The 26,195-nt window shown below is 42.8% G+C and overlaps 1 protein-coding gene across 3 annotated transcripts in view; it reads left to right on the top strand.

Moving 5' to 3' along the window:
- Srgap2 (SLIT-ROBO Rho GTPase activating protein 2) overlaps nt 1-26,195 on the top strand; it is a 245,235-nt gene that overhangs the window by 177,249 nt on the left and 41,791 nt on the right. For 2 of the 3 annotated variants that reach the window (XM_076832370.1, XM_076832372.1), the window contains exons 8-12: nt 5,017-5,241; nt 8,949-9,050; nt 10,508-10,705; nt 21,676-21,760; nt 24,903-24,930. In XM_076832370.1, the coding sequence (XP_076688485.1) occupies nt 5,017-5,241; nt 8,949-9,050; nt 10,508-10,705; nt 21,676-21,760; nt 24,903-24,930 (638 nt within the window). The remainder of the gene's footprint in view (nt 1-5,016; nt 5,242-8,948; nt 9,051-10,507; nt 10,706-21,675; nt 21,761-24,902; nt 24,931-26,195) is intronic. The other variant, XM_076832371.1, reaches the window with a different exon arrangement.

Here is a 26,195-nt window from a genome sequence, read left to right as displayed (position 1 = left end):
GCCCCTGGGTGTTCTGTATATATGTGGGTGATAATGTAAAAAATATTTCTTCTTGTGAATTGAGGGTCAAAAGTTTGAGAGTCACTGTACTAAGATCTGGGAGGGCAGGGACTAATACTTACTTTACCTTCATAGCCCCTAGTGCTTAATATGTAGCTAAACATGGGTATGATCACTGAAAAAAGAATAAATAGAAAAAAAGAGGAAGAAGATGATCCGCTAAGCCAAGATTTGCTTCGATTTTTGTGCCTTTAATACTCATTTAGTGTGTCATTTGCATATGAAGACTGAATTTGAGTGTTAGTTTCAATAGATCTGACAAATTTGTACATTCTTATAATCTACATCTCTATCAAGATCTAGAATAAATAGCTGATGAAAGATATACTCCTGTCACCTCAGAAAGTTCCTCTTGTCTCTTCCCAGTTTCACCCTATGGCAACCACTATTATAACTTCATTCATTACAAGTTAGCGTTGCCTGTTGTAGAATTTCACAAAGATGGGCATATACAGTATATAATTTTTTGTATATGGCTTCTTTTGCCCAACTTTTTTTGAGCTCCATCCATGTTGTTTGTATGTATCAATAGTTTTTGTTTTTCTTGCTGACCTATAATGAAAAGGGCCAAATGTGTGCTTTGGCAACAAACCAACAGAGCAGGAGTGAGCAAGGAACTTGGGTATGTTGGCATCTTGATCTTGACAGTATCCAGAACTTGCTTGAAGACATGGGATGATTCTTATTGCGGGCCATTGCCATCTGTGTTATGTATACCATTCTGCCTTCTTTCTAGGAGTTTGAAGCTTGTATTTAAGGCAAAGAGAAGTGAAAAGAAGTTATTTTAGTCAATGCCATTACACTAACACGAGGACTAGCCTCCAACTTCTTTTTATAGTATAGTGTAAGATTTAAACTCAGACTAGAGGAGTCCATGTGAGACATCTGACACACACCAGGAAAACCTTGATTCAGGCCCAAAAGACATTCTGAGCTCACTTGATAGCATCTAAGAACTGGAGGCACCTTGGAATGTCATTTGCCTCCCCTATACGCCTCTGGTTCCCGTAGTCAGCCTAGGAGCAGATGAGTGAATGAAGAACACAGCATTGTCCTCAAACTTAGCCTGAATATTGTGAGGGCCAGGCAACTGGACAGAGGGTCCATGACATCATGTACACCCAAGTTGGACATGAAGGAACTTGGCTTTCCCAGTAGGAAATTTTATTAAGAGCAGTGACTGTTTTCCTCTGTATGAACTTTTTATTTACTAGATCCTTTCCAGGGTCTTTGAGACTATCAGCTGGTAAAGGATTAGTAAGCTATTGACTCCATTTATCATACATCTGGGTGGGCTGTCATTAAATTCTTTATAAATTTGATTTCCCCTGAGAGGGTTTTCATCAAACATTTATATAACCCAGAAATAGCCAGGGGAGCCCAGTGTGGCCACAGAACTCATCAGAAGCCATGGAAAACATGCTTTGTCCCTAATGTGAACAAAATAACTTGCTGCCTCTATGCACTGGGATTCTCCTGGGAGTACAATGAGATATTCAAACCTCATTTACCTAACCTTGACCAGATATTGCTTCTTTGCTAAAGGCTCAGTTTCTGGCTGTTGCCCCTGAAGACATATAGAGGGCCAAAGCTCTGAAAACCTATTCTAAATAGCCCAGGTTAGCTGGAGGTACGGAGGAGCCGGAGGGCACATTTGTGAGTCAGGCTCCCATTCATTTGCACAGAGAACCTACTGGATGATCATATAAATAGAGTTAGTGCTGCAGCCCAGGAGGCTGCTGCTTCCCTCAGACCCTGTACAGTAAGCAACAAAAGGCCACACCCACCCACTTAACTTGGGCCAGTATTCAGACTATTTCCCAAGAAGCCAGAAATTGTTCTTGTGGTATCAATCAGATTGATAACTAAACTTTATCAAAAGCCTACTGTGAGCAAGGCCTACTGTGTGGGAGGGTAATAAACAAGGGTAAGATACCAGCCAAGTCTTCAAGAAACATACAATGTATTTGGGGTGGTCGGAAATGGCAAGACACAGAATAAGGGCAAGTATTTGTATCATGTGAGGGCTCATCAGCAGAGTTCCAAATAGATATCCGGGCAGTGTTGGCCAGGGATGCAGGGCTGGTTGGTTTCCCAGAGGCTGGGAATTTGATTCAGATCTTGAAGAGTTGGAAACATCTCTGGAAGAGAAAAAGCTAGGAGCTGCAGGGCAGAGGTCCGTGGATTTAGGGATACAATGATTGGTGTTATATGCAGTACCAGATATATGTAAATGTATTGCCTGTTATCAGCTGGACTTATCCTCATTCAAGGCTCAGAGGGATTAAGTAGTTTGTTTATGGTCACACAGCTGGTTGGAGGCCTATGCTTCTCTAACACTATCCTAAACAGAGAGCATGTCATTGGATTAGAGCAGAAGAGCTGAAGGAGAAAAGTGAGGGGAATAATGTCAGGTGGGCAGACTGCAGACACATTATAATTTGTTCTGCCTGTTTGACCTTGCTTAAATTATTTAACCTGTCAATCTCAGCTTCCTCACCTGGAAAACTAAGAAAATACCGACCCCATGGGGGGTAATTGTGAAGATTTGAATGTAGAATGTAGTAAACATCCTTAGTGAAGAGAAGAATTTCTTTATATTTCTAAACTAAGGAAGGTGGATTTTTACTTTAGAAAAAAATAAATAGTTCTTTAACGGGGGCATAATAAAAGTCATATTTTAGGACAGTGAAGCAGACAGCACTGGTGTAAGATAAAGGTATTTTTAGGACAGAGGCAGTAAGAATAGAGAGGAAAGAGGAGTTTCTAAAAATACATAAAGGTTTCTGCAGGGCACCCTGCCTCCCCCTAATTTTCCTTCCAACCCCCTGCCCTACACTGTGGGCAGTTACCTGACACTAGACTTACCAGCATCAGGTGCTAGCGAGAGCTCCTCAGGAAGGGTTTAAGGTTCAAGGGCAGCCTGGCTAGTTCAGCAGCATCTCCCCGAGGAGGAAGAGCCCCCTGCACGTGCAGCCTCCCAATCAGCCGCTTTTGTCTAGCTTTCATTTGCTTCTCCCTCCCATCCGAATTTAATGTCTTTCCATCCTCTGGCTCTAGTTAAGCTGTGACTGCCATTATTCTGCTGAAGCCAGGCACCTGCCAGAGCCTGTTGGCACTGAACCCAGAGCCCAGCCCAACGGGTGCTCCATTGCTGAGCATCTTGTCAGATGCCTGGAAGGAGGAGGCATGTCATGTGCTTTTTCTTCCCCAGTAGTGGCTGTTCCCAATGTGATCATGATGAGGGAGAAAGGCTGGGGGGAGAGTTAATTTGAAGCTTGCTTATGCGATGAAATGACAGTCACACAGATGGCCTTCTCTATCCATGGATTCTTCTCTGACGTTTCTTCTCAGGTCTGGGCCTCAAACCTGCTTAAGCAATAGAGAGGATAAAGGCTAGCCAAAGAATTTGGATCTCTGGGTCCTTTTGGAGGGGTGGGGAATATTATCACAGAGTTTCAGAATGCTATTACTGAAAAGGGCCTTGGGGATTGCCTTTAATCCAAGGTTTTCAGACTTTTTCTCTAACAGAAGAATTCTTTGTTCAAACCAGACCTTATATAGAATTTCAAAAATATATTAAGTAGAAAAATGAACAACCACGTGAGCACACCATGGGTTGTACTTCCCCTTTTCACAGGCAGCCTGAGCAAGCTGGCACAGAACTTGAGAGCTCTGGTCTGCAGTTTCAAAACCACTGGCTTTTTCAAATCAGTTCATTTTCTATCAAGGAAACAGGTTCAGGGTTTTTAAGGTTGCTTGACTCTACTTCAGTGCTGGGTGTTTTATACAGTTACCTCTTTCATACTATTTCCTCTTGTACATTTTTGGTGTAGCAAATCAGAATCCATTGTGTGATATGAATATCCCCAGTAACACCTATGTTTGGAACTATTTAGTTTAGTTTTGTTTTGTTTTTGATACCTGGGATTGAAATCAGGGACACTTAACCACTGAGCCACATCCCCAGCCCTTTTTTGTATTTTATTTAGAGACACAGTCTCACTGAGCTGCTTAGCACCTTGCTTTTGCTGAGGCTGGCTTTGAACTCATGATTCAGGAGAATCCCAGCCTCCTGAGCTGCTGAGATTATAAGCCTGTACCACAGCTCCCAGCAACTGTTTAGTAGTATTATAAATGCTATTTCTGTAGGGCAGGAGCTTCAGCATAGAAAATTTACTGTGCAGTTCAGGATTGTCCTAGAACACTGGAAGCCAGTGGGTTGACAGAGTCAGCCTCCCATTCTCTTCTCCCACCTGGAGCTGAGGTTGTGTAAATTAGCTGCTATTGCAGCACTCTGGACTTTTGACCCCTGACTGCTAAAATGGCCTGATGGGCTTGGTATGTAGTGATTCAACCACAGTTATCCTCAGGGAGTGGCAGGTTATATTGTTATTATTGAATTTTGTCATAATGCAACCTCAGACAGACCTAGAAACAGAATTCTTTAACTCTTTTTTTGATACCAGGCTGGGTCACTTAACCACTGAGCCACATCCCCAGCCCTTTTTTATATTTTATTTGGAGACAGGGTCTTGCTGAGTTGCTTAGGGCCTCACTAAGTTACTGAAGCTGACCTTGAACTTGTGATCCTCCTGCCCCAGCCTCCAGAGCTACTGGGATTATAAGCATGCACCTCTGCACCCAGCAGAATTCTTTTTGACTCTTAAACCTTTTCATGTTTATGGAATAGCACTGAATTAAATCATTTTATTTGGTCCTTATGGGTCCTCTTCCATCTAGCCACCTCACAGTCCTGTAGGTGTATTTAATCATTGATCTGGAGTCAAGAACTGAGAATTCTGTCTCGTGCAGATCTTGGAATTCTGAGTCAGCCTTCTTCACTCTGCACAGCTAGGTACATTGATGTGGTCAGATCTGCCCTATGGACCAGCTGTCCTTTCTGTCAGGCCTTGGAGCTGTCGAGGTGTGCTCACGTGCCTTCTCCTTCCACAGCAGTGTTGTGACCTAGGCTACCATGCTAGCCTGAACCGGGCCCTGCGTACCTTCCTCTCTGCTGAATTAAATCTCGAACAGTCGAAGCATGAGGGTCTGGATGCCATCGAGAATGCAGTAGAAAACCTGGATGCCACCAGTGATAAGCAGCGCCTCATGGAAATGTACAACAATGTCTTCTGCCCCCCTATGAAGTTTGAGTTCCAGCCCCACATGGGGGACATGGTGAGGCCCTCTTCCTATGTTCACACATCTGCAGGGACTTGAATATATTGGGGTGACTTCACTACACAGAGGCCATATTATTCTAGGGGGAGAGAGCTTCCTGCATGGGGGTGAGGCACATTCGACTCATACAGCAAACAGCCACCGAGTGCCTGCAGCATGCTAGTCAGGCTGTTGGAACCCTCAGGAAGCTTCTGTCTGGTGAGAGAGTTAGCTGAGGTTGGGAGAGAGAAATATGCACAGAGAGGGACATCCAAAGGGGACAGCTACTAGGCATAGTGATATGTGTCCATAAAGCCACTAGGGAGGCTGAAGCAGGGCTTCCAAGAGTCCAGCCTGGTCAACATGATGACACCCTGTCATTAAAAAAAAAAAAAAAACAGAAAGAATTATCTGATACATTCTAAAAACTACTGAGAGTTTGTAGGTAAAAGGAAAGTGGGGGAAGGGGTCCTCCAAGTGGGGTGGGTCTGGAAGAAGTGAGAGCAGAGGTAGGGCCAGGCCCTAGAGGCTTCTGTGGGGGAAGGAGGGCAGGCTTAGTATAGGAATGAAGTGATCTTGTCATTTGTCAGAGTTCTGAAGGATCTATTCTCATGGGTTCCAAAGATTGTGATGAAGGGTGTAGTTTTCCTTGGGTATTGAACAAAACAGCATGGGTGTTTCCAGAAAGGACAGTAGCTAAGAGGTGATCCTGAAAGCCTAAAGCTGGTTGCCAAGGCAGGGGAGCATGAATTGGGGGACTTGTTGGAGATTCTTTACCTCTATTGACTAGAACAACAAGGGTATAAAGTGAGAGGAAAGAGAAGCTCTTGGTTTTCATTGCTCTGAATCTTTGGTTCTCCTTGTGGTATTTGTGCATCTAAATCAGAGAAAACCTCCTTCCTGAAGTTGGGAGTCACCATTTCAACTACAAATCAGAAGGAGGGTGTATAGGCTTCCATGACAGAAAGGGTCAGGATGGACCTTCAGGCATAGTTGGATTTAGGAGCAGGAACTTTACACAGCTCAATTTTTTCTTCTTTTTTTGTCTGCTTACTTCCATTCTCAGGATCTTACCTGGTGGCAAGGTGACTGTATTCCCAGCCTCATCTCCCTATAGGTTAGAATCCAAAGGATGAGGATCTGCCTCCCTCCTCAAAATCCCCACAGAGGTCTTGCTGTGTCCACTGGCTTTGATTGGGTGATGTGCTTATCCCTGAGCCAGTCACTGTGGCTGGTATCAGTTGACTTCCTGGCTTATGTCTGGGTCACATGCTTCATCCAAAGAACTTGGCTTGAGTTATAGAGTAGGAGGCTCTCCTTAAGGACAGTCAGACCAAAGTTATCAAAAGATGGAGGCGCAGATGCTAGGGGACCAAAAAACAGCTATGTGCTCTTGCCAAGTGTAGTGCTTCCTTTAGGATTAGCATCCAGACTCTTTAGAAAGCCCTGCTCCAGAATGACAACTGTAGCTGTGTAATCAAAAGATTTGCTGTCATCAATAGGCCACTATAGAGAGTGGGACATTTCTGTCCTAAAGACAAAAGTGTGGAAAGGATTTCTTTCCTCTCCTTCTTGGGAAAAACCAAACCACTTACAGAGTGTTTCCATTGCTGTGGCTTAGGAGATGTCAGCGTCTGAACAGATGGGGAATGAGACGCCTCATGTGCAGTTAGAGTTGGGGGAAGGGTGTCACCAACCCCCGAGAAGCCCCATTCCTCACCTGCCCTGGCTCCTAGTCAAATATGCCTTCTAAGCCCCTTCCCCAGCTGCCTCTGAGATTCCTTCCCAAGCTTCAGTTTTACTTGGGGACCAGCTGAGCAGAGGGATGCATTTCCTGGTGTTGACTGTCTTCTGAGCCAAACAGCTTGTCTCCATAAAGGGGGAATCCAGATGCTGGGTTCTCAGGCCCCCTCCTCACCCTGTCAGAGCCACATTTCCATTCTCCAGAGCACAGCTGGAATGCATTACCTTGCACCCTGGTAGGAGATCCCTGCCAAAGCATGCATCAGCAGCTCTGCTGCGTCTTAAAGGAACAGACTTGGAGGTGGATTTTCCTCCATGACGTCTCCCTGCCAGGTCTGGGTTACTTTAAAAATCAATACCTCATTCTTCTGCCTAGGTGCTCTTTTTATGTCATTTAGCTAGATGATCAATAGCTAAGCCAGGCAGGGGTCAAGGCCAGACCTAAAGCTTACAAGGTTCCACATTCTAGCCTAGCCTTCCTAAAATGGAAAATAAAAAGAGTTGAGAGAGAAAGTCGTTCTTGGTCCCTGAGGCTAGTCTGTCCTCATCAGTGTGGGTTGTCTGTAGACAGTGGAGGCAGCATGAGGAGCTGCCTGGAAGTCCTTGAACTAGGGCCAGAGTTCGGGTGGCATTTTGACCAGAAGCCCTGAGATTGACCAAGGCCCCACACTGACTGGTGTTGTGGGGCCCTCAACACATGAATGGATGCCAAGCATTCTCAGAGGCACTAGGCGGTGGTGCCTGTCTCTACTCTTGGTGCCCCCAGAGGCTTGTGGGGCTCTGAATGCCTGACTGGTGACATCAGGCAGCCAGAGAGTTTCACTCTTGGCACTAACTCTTTCTGGCCACCAAGCTCTCTCCATTGTGTCTACATATCCAAGAGCCAGAATGAAGTCAGCTCTCTTCAGATCTGAGAGCTGGCTTGGGTCAGCCTGTCAGCCCAGAGAAGAGGTCAAAGCAGTTGAGAGCTTAAAAGCCAATGGATGAAAAGGTCAAGTCCCAGCCCCCTCCATTTGAAGGGAGGTTTTGTCTTTCAAGCAAGAGAACTGTCTGTGAGCATATGAATGTGCCCACTCGATGCTGAGGAAGGAGCCAGTTTTATCTAGATGGCTCTCTACAGACAGAGCTAAAGGACACATGGTAGCAAGATGACAGGAGCTGCCTGCACATGGGTCCTGCCTTCTGCTCTTCTTCAGTCATCTTAGGGACTGTGGGTGACATCATGCCACAGTCACACCCCCATCAAGAAGGACCATAGATTGGCAGTCCCTTCATGTAGGAGAAAGCTTCCTTGGGGGAAGGGCAAGTTGCAGAAGATCCTCTCCCACACAGATCTAGTAAAGACCTGGGGTAAAATGATAGCTCTTTGGAAAATGTCACACTCCACCAGATTCCATGCCCTCTGGGGCCCCCAGCACAGCTTACGAACGTGTTCCCTGCTTCGCGTACTCTCTCATTGAGTCAGCCATGGAGTCGTGCATGGCCTGGATTTATAAACACATGCTGGCTGCCAAGAGTGGCAAGTTAGCCTCCTGACCCACTTCTCTCCTGCTCTCACTCTGGTGTATGAAGCGGGAGGAGGGAAGGGCTGGAGAGGTGGCCACTTGGACCTCCAGCAGGAAATCCTCACTGTGCCAAAGCATTGTATTTCTGGAGCTGGGGCTGCCCAAGGTACTCTTTTCCAGCTTCCTCAGCCTTCCACGGATCTGTGGACCCTGTGTAGACCTGCTTCAGCCAAGCACCAGCCTCTGGAGGGATGCCAAGGGGAGAAACCTGGTCTTTCCAAACTGATCCCTCTCCCCGTTCCTTTCATGTGCTCTTTGATCCTAGAAGAGGTCCCCACACATTGACTTTAGATTTTATTTCCAATAGAAACTGCAAGCCTTACACCTTGAATTAGTTTTATTAGGAGTAATGAGAACTCTGGAACCACCAAAAGAACTGTGTCCTCTTCCTGACCTGGTGTGATTTTCTTCTGGCAGGCCTCCCAGCTCTGTGCCCAGCAGCCTGTTCAGAGTGAGCTGGTGCAGAGATGCCAACAGCTACAGTCCCGCTTATCCACTCTGAAGATTGAGAATGAAGAGGTAAGTTCCCCACGTAGGAGGCTCAGAGCCCCCTCTGAGGTTCTCTGTTGAATTTCTTGCTGCTGCCCAACTGGGAGCAGGTGGAAGGAGCATGCAGAGAATGTCCGGGCTGCCGCAAACATTTCCTAGCCAAATGTAGGCTTGGACTTTCCCCCTGCTACATCCTGCCCTTGAACTCCAGGAAGTTGCTCTTGCATTGCCAAAGGTTGTGCTCTATTTTGAGCTTTTGCAAAATGCTTTTTCCCTCTCTCTCCACGTTTAATCAAAATGGCACTTGGCAGCTGTGTGGACAATATTGTGTCTCTGAAACCACCCCCTCATGCCTGGCTTTTTCCAGCATTTTCAAATAAACAGAGGCCTTTGACTTTGACACTTCAAACATCTCCATCCTCTTCAGAAAGGGTGACTTTCTTCTGGGCCCAGCAGATTTTCTTTCAACAGCCAGTTCAAAAGGGCAGTTTGATCAGTGATCCAGCTTTCTTTTGAGCTCACATGGCCTCTTACCTTGCATCTCAGTAAGTCTTATTTTTCCCAGTAAGATCAGGAAGGACTGCAGATGGGTCCCTTGGTTTGCAAATAGGGAAACAAATTCATCAATTTGTTGAAGCTCAGAAAACAAAACCTGAGATGCTGCAGGACTCTGCCCATCAGATGTTTTAACTATCTCTCTGTACAGTGGTGTACTTTTATTATAACAAAGAGCTAATGTTAAATTTCAAAAGTACACATTAAATAAAAGAACTGAGTCGAGTATAAAGCACAAAGCAGGTGATGGTTTTTAGGTCCTCACTAAAGAGGGTAGCATGCTATGGTAGGGTCCATGTGACTTTTATCACTCTCTTAACACCGTCCAGTGGGAAGCACAGCTGCACCTTATGTGGTATCTTGCATCCTTCCCAGCCCTCTCCTCTTCTGTTGAGAGCTACAGCCGAAGGGGCTCCAGCAAACTTTCAGACTACCAGCTGATGATTGGCTCACAGCAGCCCCAGCAACATCTAGCAACATCTAGCTGATTAGCTCCTCTGCAGTGATGCTCATTGGGCTGTTTCCCTGCCCTTTCAGACCACGGAGCTGCTCATTGGGGGACTTTTTTGGCTCCACCCATGCGACCCAGCCAATCGGCCTCAAGAGCAGGAGGATTGTGGGAGGAGGAGGTTGTTGGGGTGTATGGCTTGTGGGAAGCCAGTGGTGGCAGTTGGGCTCTGAGGGTTTTTTCCTGAGGAGCTGTTTTGTTTATCTTGTGTGGTTCTAAAAATAAAGTTATTTTCTTTTGACAAGTGGCTCTTGAATTGTGCCTAGCCAGACTGCGGCATTTGGTGGCCCGTACGGGGAACGAACCCGCGACCTTGGCGTTATCAGCACCAAGCTCTCAACACTCTTCCACTTCTCCAAGCTTCTCTACCACTGGCTCTTTGCAGCCTGCCCCTCATGCATTATGTTGACCCTTGTCACCACAGGTAAAGAAAACAATGGAGGCCACCCTGCAGACCATCCAGGACATTGTGACGGTCGAGGATTTTGATGTGTCTGACTGCTTCCAGTACAGCAATTCTATGGAATCTGTTAAGTCAACTGTCTCAGAAACCTTCATGAGCAAGCCTAGCATCGCTAAGAGGAGAGCCAACCAGCAAGAGACAGAGCAGTTTTACTTCACAGTAAGGGAGCTCAGTGGCCTTTATTTTTTTTAATTTAATTTTTTTTTTACCAGGGATTGAACTCAGGAGCACTCAACCACCGATCCACATCCCCAGACCTATTTTATATTTTATTTGGAAACAGGGTCTCACTGAGTGGCTTAGCACCTCGCTTTTGCTGAGACTGGCTTTGAACTTGTGATCCTCTTGCTTCAGCCTCCAGAACTGCTAGGATTAGAGATGTGTGCCAACAAGCTCAGCTCTCAGTGGCCTGTAAAGAGCATCAGCAGGCACTGTGGCACCCTAGGGAGCTTTAGAACTCAGAGTCCTTGTCAAATGTTGGAAAGGCAGCCTTTGAATATCCTAGATTTAAATTTGGGCATAAAGTTGTATATGTCTAGCAGGGACCCTCTCCCCCAAGGAAGAAGGGACATTCCCAAATATACTACCAAGATTTTTTTTTTTTTTTTTTGGTATAAGGGATTGAACCCAGGGGTGCTTAATCACTGAGCCACTTCCCCAACCCTTTTTTATATTTTATTTAGAGACAGGGTCTCACTGAGTTGCTTAGGGCCTCACTAAGATCCTGAGGTTGGTCTTGAACTCAAGATCCTCCTGCCTCAGCTTCCTGAGCTGCTGGGATTTCAATCATGCACCACTGTGCCCACCTACTACCAAAAATTTTTAAAAGACTTTTTTAAGCAGCTAGTAGGCTTTCATTTGAAAGGTTTCTTCTCAGCCACAGGGGATCATGTTGGTTCTTGGGAACTACATCCAAATATCCTGCCTTACAGGTACCTTGGTTTTAAAAGTCTAAGTCTCCTCCAGGTGATGTGATGACATTATTTTGTAACATTCATTATTGGGGAATTGTTTTTCATAATTATTGCTAACATTTAAAGGTACTGACAATATACAACATTGTTGTTTAGCAGAGCATTTCCAAAACATTGTATTTTGTTATTCATGTATCTTTATTCTCCTTTTAGACAGATGGACCCATTTTTTTTTTTTTTTCTAAGTGGTGTTAACAGTCCTTGGAAGGTTGCTAGCTGGTTTTTGGTGCTGCTTTTTAATAATTAAGTTATTTTGAGCTTGCAAAGTAGAATTTATTGTTGCCTGGACTAAAATTTATTTCCTAATCTTCCAAAGACCAAGAAAGGAAAAATTAAGTTTGCAGATGTGAGATGAAATATAGCCAGTGAATATGCATACTGATTCCGAATGAAAGGAATTAACTTGTTTTTCAGTCAAGAAGCACAGTCTGCATGCACTAAATTGAATTTTTCCTCCAACTGGAACAATTTGTTTAATTCTCCTTTGAACATTGCCCTTTCTGCATAAGGAACACTAATAATTTGCTAATTTTTTTTAAAAAATCTGTTTTTTAATTAATCAAGCTCAGAATTCTTGGGTTTTTTTTTTTCTTGATCTTGAAAAGACTGTTGAAAGGGAGTGATTTAAGAGTATTATTCTTCTAAAATAATTTCCAAAAAAGTTATACAAAGAAAAACATGTTTATTGTATGAAACTTAAAAAGATGAAAATAAAAATAATCTATAATCCTATCATCTAGAAATATAATGGTGGTAGGATATATTTCCTTTTAGTATTTTTCTATGCATATACAAATACATATGATAATATATATTTATATTTTTATTGCAAACTATGGGATACTACTGAACACATTTTTATAATTTAAGCATTTAATTACAACATTTTTAAAGTCACTGAGTAATATACTAAAATCTATCCAAAAAAAATAATGGAATGACATTTTGGTTTATTCAATAATTTTTGCAAAATATTTAACACATTGCCTGGATCATAGTTCATCATCATTTCAGTAAATGCTGAAATTTTATTTTCAACATCATCATGTTAATTTATTATTAATCACTGCCAAATTATTCATTGATCATTTATTGTGGATTTACTGTGCGCCAGACACTGTGCTCTAGGCTGGGAATGAGAAGAATATTAAGATGAAGAGGGACATAATGGACTTGGGCATATAAAGGAGAACTTTTCATTTTTACTTTGTCTCTAAACAGTTAGAATGCATTAGTTTGAGGGGATTTTTGTTTTTGTTGTTTTTTGGGTTTTGGTGGGTTTTTTGTTGCTGTTGTTTTGGTTTTTGGTTTTTGGAGTATTTTTGGTACTGGGGATTGAACCCATGGGTGCTTAACCACTGAGCAACATTCCTAGCCCTTTTGTTTTGTTCTGTTTCTGATTTTGAGACAGGATCTCTCCAAGTTTCTTAGGACCTCTCTAAGTTGCTGAGGCTGGCTTTGAACTGGCGCTCCTCCTTGTCTCAGCATCTGAAGCCACTGACATTACAGGTGTGTGCCATCACACCTGGCAGAATGGATTGATTTTTGTAATTAAAAATGAAATTTAGGGCTGGGGATGTGGCTCAAGCGGTAGCGCGCTTGCCTGGCATGCGTGCGGCCCGGGTTCAATCCTCAGCACCACATACAAACAAAGATGTTGTGTCTGCCAAATACTAAAAAATAAATATTAAAGTTCTCTCTCTATCTCCCTCTCTCCCTCTCTCTCACTCTCTCTTTAAAAAAAAATGAAATTTAAAAAAAATTAAATATGTTTTTTAATTTGTTCTAATTAGTTTTACATGATAAAAGAATGCATTTTGACACATCATACATAAATAGAGTAGAACTACTTATTCATTTTGTGGTACATGATGCAGAGTTACACAGATCTTGTAGTCATATATGCACATAGGGTAATAATGTCTGATTCATTCTACTATCATTCTTACCCCCCCTCCCCCCCCTTCCTTCACTCCCTCTGTTTAGTCCAAAATACCTCTATTCTCTTCTTCCACTATTATGAATTAGTGTATGCATATCAGAGAAAACATTTGGCCTTTGGTTCCTTGGAACTGGATTATTTCACTTATCATAATATTTTTCAGTTCCATCCATTTACTGGAAAATGCCATAATTTTGTTCTTCTTTAAGGCTGAGTAATACTCCATTGGGTATATCTACCATAGTTTTTTTTTTTTTTTCCTTTTTTTTTTTTAAAGAGAGAGAGAGAGAATTTTTTTAATATTTATTTTTAGTTTTTGGCGGACACAACATCTTTGTTTGTATGTGATGCTAGGACTGAACCCGGGCTGCACGCATGCCAGGCGAGCATGCTACCGCTTGAGCCACATACCCAGCCCTACCATAGTTTCTTTATCTATTCATCCGTTGAAAGGCACCTAGGTTGGTTCCATAGTTTAGCTATTGTGAATTCTGCTGCTACAAACATTGATGAGGCTGTGTCACTGTAGTATGCTGATTTTTAATGCTTTGGGTATAAACCTAGGAGTAGGATGACTTGATCAAATGGTGGATCCATTCCAAGTTTTCTGAGGAATCGCCATACTGTTTTCCAGAGTAGTTGCACCAATTTGCAATCCTACCAGCATTGTATGAGCATACCTTTTCCCCCACATCCTGGCCAATATTTATTGTTGCTTGTATTCTTGATGATTGCCATTCTAACTGGAGTCAGGTGGAATCTCAGTGTAGTTTTGATTTGCATTTCTCTAATTGCTGGAGATGTTGAACATTTGAAACTTAAGATTTTTTAAATGCATGTGTGCATGCCCGTGTGTATAAAATGGCAACCAAGATGCATGGCACTCAGGAAGCATCACAAAAAGTGACTTTTGTGCTTAATCTTGAAGGTCAGTGAACCAGGCAGAAGATTGTGGAGGAGAATAGTATTCTTTGAGGAAGGATCAGCATGTGTAAAAGCATAAATTCAATCAAAAGCCTGGGTCTTGGGTTCAGAGAACACCTTGACTATAATTAGAGCTGTGTTGTTGCCCCAAGCTTCGTCATCTCAGGAGCTTGTTGAGTACTCTCTATTGGACTGTTTGGCTAATCTGTCTGAGTTGCTTAGATACAAATGCCTTAATCTTGTTATGTTGAGGAAGATTTCCATTTTTTTAAATTAAGAAAATTTGGGACATAAAATCTATTTAAGACAGTTTCTGTTAGAATTATTTTTTGGCTTAAATAAATCTATAATATTTGTATTCAAAGTTAGTAAAAACAGAATGACCCTATTCCATCCAGCTGGCGACCTCTTAAATCCTGTTCACCCTTCACCTATCTAAATGCACTGACATCCTCTAACCAGTTTCCTGTCTTTTGAGGATATGGTGCTACTTATCAAAATTGTGTGCAGATTTCCATGGCTTATAGGAATGGTTTTTGTCTGGGCTTGTTCAGAAATGGATTTAGAAGAGAGTTCATCATTTTTGTAACTGGCATCTGAAGTGTTTCAGATAATTCAACTCATGATAAGAGGTCTTATTTTGGGTGGTAAAATGGACATTCAAGAAAAGATGCCCATGTTAAATGGAGGGGTTGCCCATGCTTGCCAAATCATACAAAGCCCTCTGTTTCTTTACTTCTCTGTGCCCTTCTTTTGGAAAGTTGAGAAGAGGTCCCTTGCATGGCTTGACTCCTAGATAGTGTACCTAGTGACTAAGAGGATTTCTGGGATAGTTTTTTTCTTTTTTTTTCTTTTCTTTTTGGTGCTGGGAATCAAATCCAAGGCCTTGTGCATGTGAGGCATGCACTCTACCAACTGAGCTATATCCCCAGCCTCTGGGATAGTTTTCTGACACTTGTAGCTATAACCAGATTAATCTGTCCAGGTGACATCAATTAGAAATTTGAAGTATGACCTATAAAGGTCACTGGCTTGCAGGAATCTCAGGAAAATAATCATGAAATTTTCTAGCTTAAAGAAAATTTTCAAAATCAACCTTCTCATTTGAAAGATTGAAAGCCAACCAACCAGTCAAATAAAAACAAATCCAGAGAGGACATGTAGCTTGGTCAAGGTCTTCAGCAGCAGATGAACCCAGAATTCTCTAGTCATGGGCTTTTCCTCTGCACCCTGCTGAAGAAGTAGAGCTGAAGGGCAAGGCTCAGGAACAGCTCAGCTTTCCCCTCTTATTTAGGGAAATGTTTCCTGATCTCCTGGACTTGGTGTCTATCACCCATCTTCAAAAACACATTATCCAGTGATGATTACTTTTTTTTTTTTTTTTTTTTGCTACCATTTTTATTGTGATTCTTTTTTCCTGGTACCGGGGATAAAACCCAGGAGCACTTACCCACTGAACCTCATCTGCAACCCTTTTTTATATTTTATTTAGAGACAGGGTCTTGCTGAGTTGCTTGGGGCCTCAATAAGTTGCTTTGGCTGGCTTTGAACTCACAATCAGCCTCCCAAGCCACTGAGATTACAGGCGTGTACCACCACGCCCAGCAACTGTGATTCTTTAAAATAAGGGTTTTAAAAGAAAATACAAAAATTTCAAAAGGCTGTACATGAAAAAGTAAATCCTTGCCCTATCCTTGACCCCTGCTTCTTCTTCCCCTGCCAGTGATTGAAACTAGTTCTATGTCCTTCCAGGGATGTTCCATGCATAGGAAACCACTAATAATACGTTGGTAAATAACCTTTAATACAATGAATTACATTAGAAATGTAATGAAATAAAATAGAATGACAAGTAGAAGTATACCACTCATACTGTTCTTTACTTTTATTACTTAATTTGTTTTGCATATTTTCATGTTAGTCCAAAACCAAAAAGATCTGCTTCCTTTTTCAATAGCTGGATAGAATTCCAATAGGTGGATATATGATCCTTTGTTCCACCAGTTCTCTCCTCGTAGACTGTAGTGCTCACTGTTTAGCCAAGAATTATCTAAATTAGAAGGCTGGCATTTGTCCCAACTATTTCATTGGAGTGTTAGAGTAAGAGGTTCTTGTATTGGAGTGGAATGAGAAAGAATTTAAGGATGATGGCTGATAAAATAACAAAGTCAGACTACCTGAATTCTTAGGGACAGGTTTGGCCAGTGGAGCAGTGTGTGTTAGACCAATAAACTTGGAATTTGTGGTCTGAGACCTTTTCCTATCCTGGTATCCTGCAATCTTTGGTAAACATGTGCTAAACAGGTACAAAATGAGTGAATGCCCCTGCCCTGCCAATAAACTGGCGAGATGTGCTCCATTTAAGGTTTACTCTATTATGTATTCTAACAGCTGTTTCCTGCTTTACAAATTGACGGGGAGGAGGGGAAATGTCAGTGTGCCTGGATGGTGGGGAAACAGCCACAGTAATGACATCTGTGTATCTCTAGGCCCAGCCACTCCTCCTCCCACCCCATCCCTTTGCTGCAGTAGATACTTAGAGCCAGCCATGGGTTTACACAGACCAAGTTCAGTGTGAAAGCAAAGTCCTGCAATTCATACTCCCATGGTAAGAGTGTATTTCAAGAAAGGACTTTTAAAAATGAAGTTTGAAAAGCATTCTTGTGCCCTTTACTATTTAAAAAAAAATGCCTAAACATGCCTATTTTGACATAGTATTCTTATATATTAGCATAAAGCAGTTTAGGGAAGGAATGCTTTTAGGTTGCTTGAGCAGGTGATTCAGGAATAAGAAATGCTTTCTGAGCACCTGCCATGTACCAACCCCTGTGCCAATCACAGTCATGCTTGTCCTGCCTCATCCTTAGCAACCTTGTGAAAAAGAAAGTATTCTTATTTCTCCACTGAAAAAACTAAGACTCAAATGGGTTAAGTGATTTGTTCAAAGTTAGAAGGGCAAATGGTAGGCCTAGAATATTCCATTTTACTGTGAAAAAATGTCAGGGAAGAAGGGCTCAGAAAGAAAAATGACTGTATTAATACCTTTTAATAAATCAACCTCAATGTTCTCAATACCAATTAGGAATTATTAAGAAATAATGAGATCGTAAAAATGAAATTTAAACCAGGCACAGTGGTGCACACCTGTAATTCCAGCAACTAGGGAGGCTGAAGTAGGGGGAACCCAAGTCTGAGACCAGCCTGGACAACTTAGCAAGGACTTTCTCAAAACAAAAAGATGGGCAGCTGTAACTCAGCTGTAGAGTCCCCCTGGGTTCAGTCCCCAGTATGGCAATCAATCAATCAGTTATATGAAAATGGAATTAAGTTTCATAGTGTTAAAGAAAAACAAACAACAAAACACCTTAATAGACTTTTTAATCTCCTTTTCTACTTTTTGTAAAAATTTTGTTTTGATATTATCAAATGAAAAAAAATGGAGTAGGGAGCATTAGTCAGACTGTTTTAGGAATCTGATTTATTCTGGTAAAATAAAATCCCCAGGTAAAGTGAAAATCTCAGGTAATTGCTTTACTTTTGGGTGTTTGGTGAGAGAAGCAGGGTGAAAGAAGTGGAATAAAAGAAAATAAGTTATTAATATTAAGACACGTTTTAAATAAGGGATGTGACTCTTATTGCCCGTGGAAGAGATTTTTTTTTTTTTTGGCAGGGGGGGTACTGGGGATTGAACCTAGGGGTGCTTAACCACTGAGCCACACCCCCAGCCCCTTTTATTTTTCTTTTTAGAGACAGGGGCTGAGTTGCTTAGGGCCTTGCTGAGTTGCTAAGGCTGGATTTGAACTCACAGTCCTCCTGCCTCAGCCTCCCAAGTCGCTGGGATTACAGACATGCACCACAGTGCCTGGCAAGGAAGACATTTTAGAAACCACACATATATAGCTGTTTTCCTGGTCCCCTAATCCCCAGAATTCATCAAAAATCCACCTATTCCTCCCTTGTCTTCGGCTGTCTCAGCTTCTTTCTCTGTGTGTCTGTCCAGCAGCAACAGAAGAAGGCAATGTTATTTGTCCCCAGCTTATCTGTCCTGCAGATTAGTGCTGACTTCCAGGTTTATATGAAAGTGATAAATAACACATCTGCAAACCCTAGGATGCCTTTAACTCTTTACACCCAGTTTACTTCTACAGAAAACCCCAACCATTGTTTCCACACCATTAGGGATTCAGGTCATACCTTGACACAGTTTTGATCCGTTAGGATTTAATGGAACCCTAAAAGGTAATCCATCATACCTCCTTTATCAGATTATTATTTATTTTAATGGTTCACTGAGTGACAGCCAGAGTTAACTATTAAGTGAACATGAATGAAAAAAATGATTTTCAGAATCACAAGTAGGAGCTTGAGTGAGAGGGAGGAATTTGCACCCACCCCCTTTCTGTATATTTGCAGTATTCTGAGCAGTCTGGTCTTGTTTTGAGGGTTATAGTTTCTTGGTGAATTTTCCTCATTAGGAAGCCCTTGTGTCTCCTGGGAGAACCTTCCAAAGAGAGGCTTTTGAGGTTTGTGTTATTAGCAATGGATGTTTCCTGAAGGCTTCTCACCTCTAGGCCCCAAAGTACTATTCCTAGCCCACAATTAGGCTTTAGTTGGGGATTAGGATATCACCCCAGGAAGACTGGCAGCAGGTGAGCTGGCAGCTGGAACAGATGGAAAGGGGAAGGTGACACGAGAGCCTATTTTCATGCAGATGTTCTCGTGCAAAGGCATAAAGGAGTCAGGGGAACAGGTCCTGGTGAAGGTGGCAGAAATGATTCAGTATGTGGTTTGTTTTATATTTAATTTAGAGTAGGGACACACTTAAGGGCTTGGTAACTGCTAACAGCAGTTCTATACAGAGGAGGGTGAGATTGCTTATCTATTACTCATTCTTCATGCATTTACCGAGTGTCTACTCTCTTGCTAGGTATGGGATGGGAAGAATAATGAAGGCAATGGTTCCTGACCATGGGGAAGAGACAGTCTGGAGAGAAATACAAGTAATAAACCACCTGTGACAGAGCTGTATGAGAAGGGCTGTAGTAGAGATTAGGGCCATGTGGGCAAGTGTGATGGGCCAGGACTGATCCCCAAGAAAACAGGGGTTTTCATTGTTCTTAAATGAGAGAGAGGGATATACAAGCTCTTAATTTTGTTTTTTATTTGCTTGTTTGCTTGGTACCAGGGATTGAACCAGAGGCACTTAACCACTGAGCTACATCCCAACCCTTTTTATTTTTATTTTGAGACAGGGTCTTGATAAGTTACCTAGGGATCTCTCTAAGATGCTGAGGCTAGCTTTGAACTTGTGATCCTCTTGCCTCAGCCTCCTGAGACACTGGGATTACAAGTGTGTGTCACCACACCCAGCTACAAGCTCTTAGTTAAAAGTTCACACTATACACAAAAATAGAGACTGAAAGTAATTCACATTCGTTTTAACCTTTTCTTTTTCAGTCTTGATCCTAAGTGATAATTGCCCTGAAATCAAAGCCTTGGTGTATAATTCTGGTTTTATTTAGTACACATTAAAAGACAGGCAGAACTGTTATAGTTGAAAATGTTTTGTCCACTTTCCAGTAGTTCTCAGATCATACTCTGAGAAACCCTGCCATTGGACTACTAAATTAAACATGGGCAGATGACCCCTGATCTGACAGGTGAACCCGTGCAGCAGGAGACAACCAAGGCAAACTAAGATCCATAAGAATGACCTGACTTTGGGGGACAGTGGAAAAGAAGCCAGGTTAAGAGTCCAAACTAGGCCCCCTACCTGGCGCTTCTACTTACTGTCTTGCAGTGTTGAGCAATTTATTTGATATGCTCCTTCTTTGCTATTATCTTCTCAACTCTAATAAAGAAATAGTATCTTCCGTATGTGCTGTATGGAGTTATTGTGGGAATCAAATGAAAGACTATGTGCTATAGTGTTCCAAAATCTCCTAAGTTGCCAGGTATGGTGGCGCACACCTGTAATCTCAGAAACTCAGGAGGCTGAGGCAGGAGATTCACAAGTTCAAGGCCAGCCTTAGCAACTTAGTAAGTTGTCTGTCTCATAATAAAATGAAAATGAAAATGGCCAAGGCAGCAACTCAGTGTTATAGTATCCCTGGGTTCAATCCCCAGTACCCAAGGGGGGAAAAAATAAGTTGCCTCATATATAAAAAGAATGCTATGTTTAATTCTGCTTCTCTCTTGTTCTATACTGTAGTGATGGGGCATTTTATTATAATGCTTAAGAGCAGATATCATTCTGAAACTGCATGTATTGGGTAGTTTAGGGGATTTTCCTTTTTATTTATTTAATCAGGTATTAATTTTTGTGGTATTAGGGATGGAACCAAGAGCCTCATGCATGATAGGCAAGCACTATACCACTGAGCTGCATCCTCAGCCCCTTGTGTTGGCCTTCTAATTCCATTGCTCACTGTTTGACCTTGAGCACCTTGATCTCTCCAGACCTCAATACTCTCCTCAGTAAAATGGGGATAATGATAATAGTCATTCATACGGTTGTTTTGAAGATTTTATAAATTTTTCAGTGAACTACAGTCTCTCCATGGGCAGACAAGCTTTCATGAGAGATTGTAATTGAAAATGCAGCACAGTATCCTATCCCGGCTGTTAGAGCAGGTGGCATTGCATTTCCAGAACCAACTCTTAGGTTTGGAAGTGTGTGTGTGTGTGTGTGTGTGTGTGTGTGTGTGTGTGTACGCATGCGCAAGTGGGGGACAGCTGCTTTCCATAAAGATTTCTGTGCAGAATAGTGAAGGAGGTCAATTAGGATTAGGATATGGCTCAAATGAAGATGCTCTGCATGCTGGACTTGCAGCTGAGGCAGGGACTGGGGCCTATTGCTCCAGGTGCAGGTCTGACAGTACACACCCTGGGAGAGGCAGGGCAGGAGAGATGTCAGTAGAGATGCCAAAGAGCAGGTGTGTGTCTTCACACCAAGAAAACTGGGGCTCTGGGAGTCTGTTCACATTTCCTACAGTTCTTGTTCTTCAGTGTGGCTGAAGGAGATAGGTGAGGGGCTTCAGGAGACCGTTTGTTTGTTTGTACTGGCCAACGTCAAATTCCAATGGAAACATAGAGCAGGGCACTAATCCACCGTGAAAATCAGCAGCTGCCATACACTCTGGGCCTCAAAGAAATTTTTTAAACATGGACCTGATAGAAATTGGGTCAGAAACCAAAGACCTGTCAAAAAAAGGGAATTGTCTAGCCAAGAATTCGTGATATTTTTTTTCCTTAGGCATCTGACTATTCTTTCTGCTCCTCCCCTACAGAAAATGAAGGAGTACCTGGAGGGCAGGAACCTCATCACCAAGTTACAAGCCAAGCACGACCTTCTGCAGAAAACCCTGGGAGAAAGTGAGTGTGGGAATGCTCCGTGGGAGGCTGGCAGCTGGGCCGGGTCCCACTGAGCTCTCTTGCTGAGCACGCGCCTCTGTCCTCAGCCAAGTGGACCCAATCTGGTTATATGAACACGTTTCTTTTCCTAGCCCCTTTAATGTGGAAGCACACGCCCCAGATGACTGCTTGAGTAATGGGAAAAGGGTAATGCTTAATGAAGCACTAATGTGCATCATCTATTTGTTTAAATGGAGCGTGCCTGCTCTCCACCCAGGCCCCCTCCCTTGCCTCCTCTGCCACAACCCCAGTAATGGGGCTGCAGAGTTATTTCCTCTGCAGACACTTTGTTAAAACTCCCAGTTCCTTGTGGCAAGACTGAGGCTGGAGCAGGAAGGGCGGGAGCTGTGAGATGAAATGCCCCGCTAAGGAGGGAGAGGATCCTTAGGTGCAGGAGTAATGGACAGACAGATGTTTGGCTGCTTTCTGAGTTGCAGAGTGAATGTCTGCTTCCTTCTACTTGGAGGAGTCTCTGTGCTGTTTAAGTGGCAGCCCCCTCTCTCTACTGTGGTCATGTTGAGGCCATTGTGCTGATAGGGTTGTCTCATCTCCGATGATGATCTTAACCAGACCCTAGAAAGTAGCAAGGCAGAGAACTGGCACTCTGGACTTTGTCTTCTCGGACGTCAAACAGAAGGCGAAGGTTGAAAGAGAAGCTTCCTCAGGGTTGTTTGGCACCCTGCCCAGGTCTCCTGCCTAGCTCTCAGCATCCTATGATTAATGGGATTTCCAGGTTGGGGATGCCTCTGAATGCCCTGCCCCACTAATCTCCTCACTTAAAGATGGGAGGGAGAGGAAGAGAGATGCTACAGGGACTCTGTGGTAACCTCAGTGACAGGCAAGCCTGCACTTACATAAAGCTCTGACTTTTTTCAAATAAATTCTCAAGCTCTCATCAGACAAACTGCAGAGCCCAGGAAAGCATGTGAGGCTCATTGGCTCATTGGCCCAGGGATTGGAGCCCTGCCTTTCACACCAGAGTCTCCTGCCCACTGTTCTCACCCTATCCTTTTCCTTCTCTGGAGAGTTCCCCCAGGTGGTTAATTCTCTTTTCTCTAATACCTCTGCTCTTATGATTTTTAAGGCATTTTCTATAAAGAGAGCCTTTTCCATAACTTCTGGTCTCTTTCTTCTCCACCACCCAAGGGACTCAGACTAAACAGGTCCAGGCATTCAGAGTCACACTTAGGCTGGGGATATAGCTCAGTTGGTAGAGTGCTTGCCTCACATGCATAAGGCTATGGGTTCAATCCCTAGCACTGCAAAAAAAAAAAAAAAAAAGAAAAAGAAAGAAAAAAGAGAGTCAAACTTTGCTTATAGAAAAATCTTTACTCTTTGGTTATCAAATTGCTCCACCAGAGACTGAAGAAAAGAAAGCTCAGAAGTTTTGAAGCAAGTTATAGCTGTGATTTTTTTTTTCGGTCAAGACAAACTAAGCATAATTCATAAGTAAGACAAGAAGCAGGATCTTGGGGTGTGTGTGTGTGTGTGTTTGCTCACACCCAAGTATGCACCAAATGTGCAACTCTGGAGGGATGAAAGTTGACCATTCATTAGTGTTGCAAATTGCCTTAATCTAAAGATGACAAGTTGTAGCAATAAAGAAAAAAAAATAGCTGTAAATCTTCCTGTGTGCAAGCCATCATGTCCCTGCCTTCTGTATGTATTTGTTACCATAATGCAAGAGCCCCTTGTTCTTGCCACAGAGGGATAATTGATGTGTATGAATATTCCAGAATGGAAATGGGACAGATGTTGAAAATAATGGCTCAGAATAATATTTTTGCAGATGAAAGCTGAGCCTTTGGTAAGAAGAGGCTGTTAGGGGTGGGGGATGGTGTTGCTCAAGATGAGCTGCACTGTAATCAACAATTAGCAAGCTTTAAAGACAAGAAACAGTGCTGCCCTCCCCCAGCCCTTGGAGTTGCCTTTTCAGGAGTGTGAATGGGGAATGTAGGAGCTGATCTCTGCTTCACTGGCTCAGTGCCTGCTGAGGTTTGCTCTTCGTTTATCTAATTTGGGTCTAGTACAGATCAAGCTTCATTAACTATGGGCTCAAAGAAAGCACCACATATTACATTATGACCCATGTATACATGTAGATGTATTTTTAAATTTTAAAGACATGTCTATGGGGCTGAGGATGCAGCTCTGTGTTAGGGTGCTCACCTAGCATGAAGCCCTGGCTTTGATCCCTAGCACCACAAAAACCAAAACCAAACAAAAAAAAAAAATAAAAATACAAATATTTCTTATGAATTTAAGGTTTGAATTTCAGGGGTTTTGTTGTTGATGTTGTTTGTTTGTTTGTTTGTTTGTCTTTTTGTTTTGGTATGGGGAATTAGACCCAGAAATGCTGTACCACTGAGCTACATCTCCAGCCCATTTTACTTTATTTTATTTTTTATTTTTTTTGTTTTGAGACAGGGTCTCATTAAGTAGCTAAGTGCCTCATTAATTTGCTGAGGCTGGCCTCAAACTTGAGATCCTCCTGCCTCAGACTCCCATGTGGCCGGATTACAGGTGTGAGCCACCATGCTGAGTTTGCATTTCAGCTTTTAAAGCTGACTATGACCCATTCATTTATTAGGGCCTGCCACTGGATTGAGAACTATGATTTCCTAGCAGAGTCTGCCTCACTACCCCAGTCTAACCTAACAGAATTTAGTATGAATCTAAAACCAGAACATGCACATCTCCCTTCTCTCCCCAGACAACTCCTTTTCCTTCTTCCATTCTAACCCCAGCTGTGTATATGAGTGTATGAACATTTATAGGCTTGGGAGCAAGAAAACATGTTCTACTCCACTCCACAACTTCCCACCATAGACACCCAGCATAAGCATAAAAAGCTAAATTTCTAACAGATTGTTCTCTAAAGTATGATCTGTCTCATTCTCATTGTCCTATATCCATGCCTGTTTTCCCTTTGGGAAGAAGAATTGGCAAACCTAAGGTCCAGGGATAGTAGCAACTGTGGCTTGGGAACCAAGAGAAAGTTCTTTCTCAGATGAGGCTATGGGCTCCTTATTCTTTTCTGCTAGTTGGTCTCCCTTCTCTACCTCTTTTATTTCATATGCTTTTTACTTTTGTCTTTCCACAGGTCAGCGGACAGATTGCAGTCTGGCCAGGTAGGTGTGGCATGGGACAGCCCTGGGAAGGGATAAAGAGAGGCCCAAAGGTCCAGTGGTCCCAGCTTGGGAAAGATCTAAGGTTGAGTTGTAAGGACATTGAATGACTGGCCGAGGATGGGTTCCTTCCCTTGGCCTTAGTGACTCTCTCTGGTCTCAGCTGGCAATGGGGTTTGCTATGACTTAGGAAGAGAACTGAGCAGAACTGAGTAAAGGAGTATCAGTTGCTGAAATAGTCCAAGTCTTCTCAAAGCCACCATATTGCAAGGAAAATAGACATTTAACACTGGAGGATCCTATCCTTTAACCTATCCTTAGCTGGTAGATTTCAGCATACAGGCTCTGGGGAGTCCCTAACTTAGAGAAAGAAGATCAGGAGGTAGCATTTGGTCTGAGATTTTTTTTTTCCCCATGCATGGCAAAGATGATAGCCTAATTCGTGACATTGCTGGATAATAAAATATTATTTTGTATTGGCTTGCCAAATGGCACTGGTAGAAATCTTGCCTGATGTGCAAGTATGCGGCACTCCTGATTTTTCCCTACCTTCCCCTTCCTCTCCCACCCCAGCCACATATTTTCCCCCCCAGTCATGGTGCTGCTATGAGAAAACTCTTGAGTGGGCAGAAAGCAAGACATCCATTCAGATGACAGTTCTCTGATGCCTAAAAATGTGCTGATTTAACTGGAGAAAGAACTCTAATGGACTAGACTCCTTAGAGACCCTGCGTTAGTCCATTATATCAACCACTTCTATCTGCCAACACACACAATAATCATAAGCCATTTACAATTATAGGCTCATTATTTAGAGATAGCTTCATTTGGCTTTCATCGTTTTGTCATTGTGGATTATAACTAAAGTCCCATTAATATGACAGACTTGGGGGCTGCAGGGAACCAGGATAATGGAATTCTATGGAATATATCTTTTGGTGATATAGTATAAGTTCACCTGAGCCTATATCTGCAGAAGTTTCTGAAAAAAATGAAAAGAACTGAGTCCATTTCCCTGTTGCTGGATTATTTCACTGTGTCTGACCTTGGCCACTCTTTTCCCCCCTTAGAAAAATAGTGTTTTACATGAGCTCCACGAGCCTGGAGAATTTCAAAGAGGTTCTCCAGGAGTGACCTGGCAGCAGAGGCAGAACAAGGCCCAGTGGTCAGGCCCTGGCCCCCACCTTCATTCAAAGCAGGGTAGCGCTGCCGTGCCTGTTTGACTCAGGTGCCTCTGAGTCAAATTCCCTTTGAGAAAAGTTCTCTGA

Source organism: Callospermophilus lateralis, chromosome 13 (genome assembly GCF_048772815.1).
Source record: "Callospermophilus lateralis isolate mCalLat2 chromosome 13, mCalLat2.hap1, whole genome shotgun sequence".
Taxonomy (NCBI): Eukaryota; Metazoa; Chordata; class Mammalia; order Rodentia; family Sciuridae; genus Callospermophilus; species Callospermophilus lateralis.
Note: the sequence above shows the minus strand (reverse complement) of the source record. Positions and strands in the feature narration are given on the sequence as shown.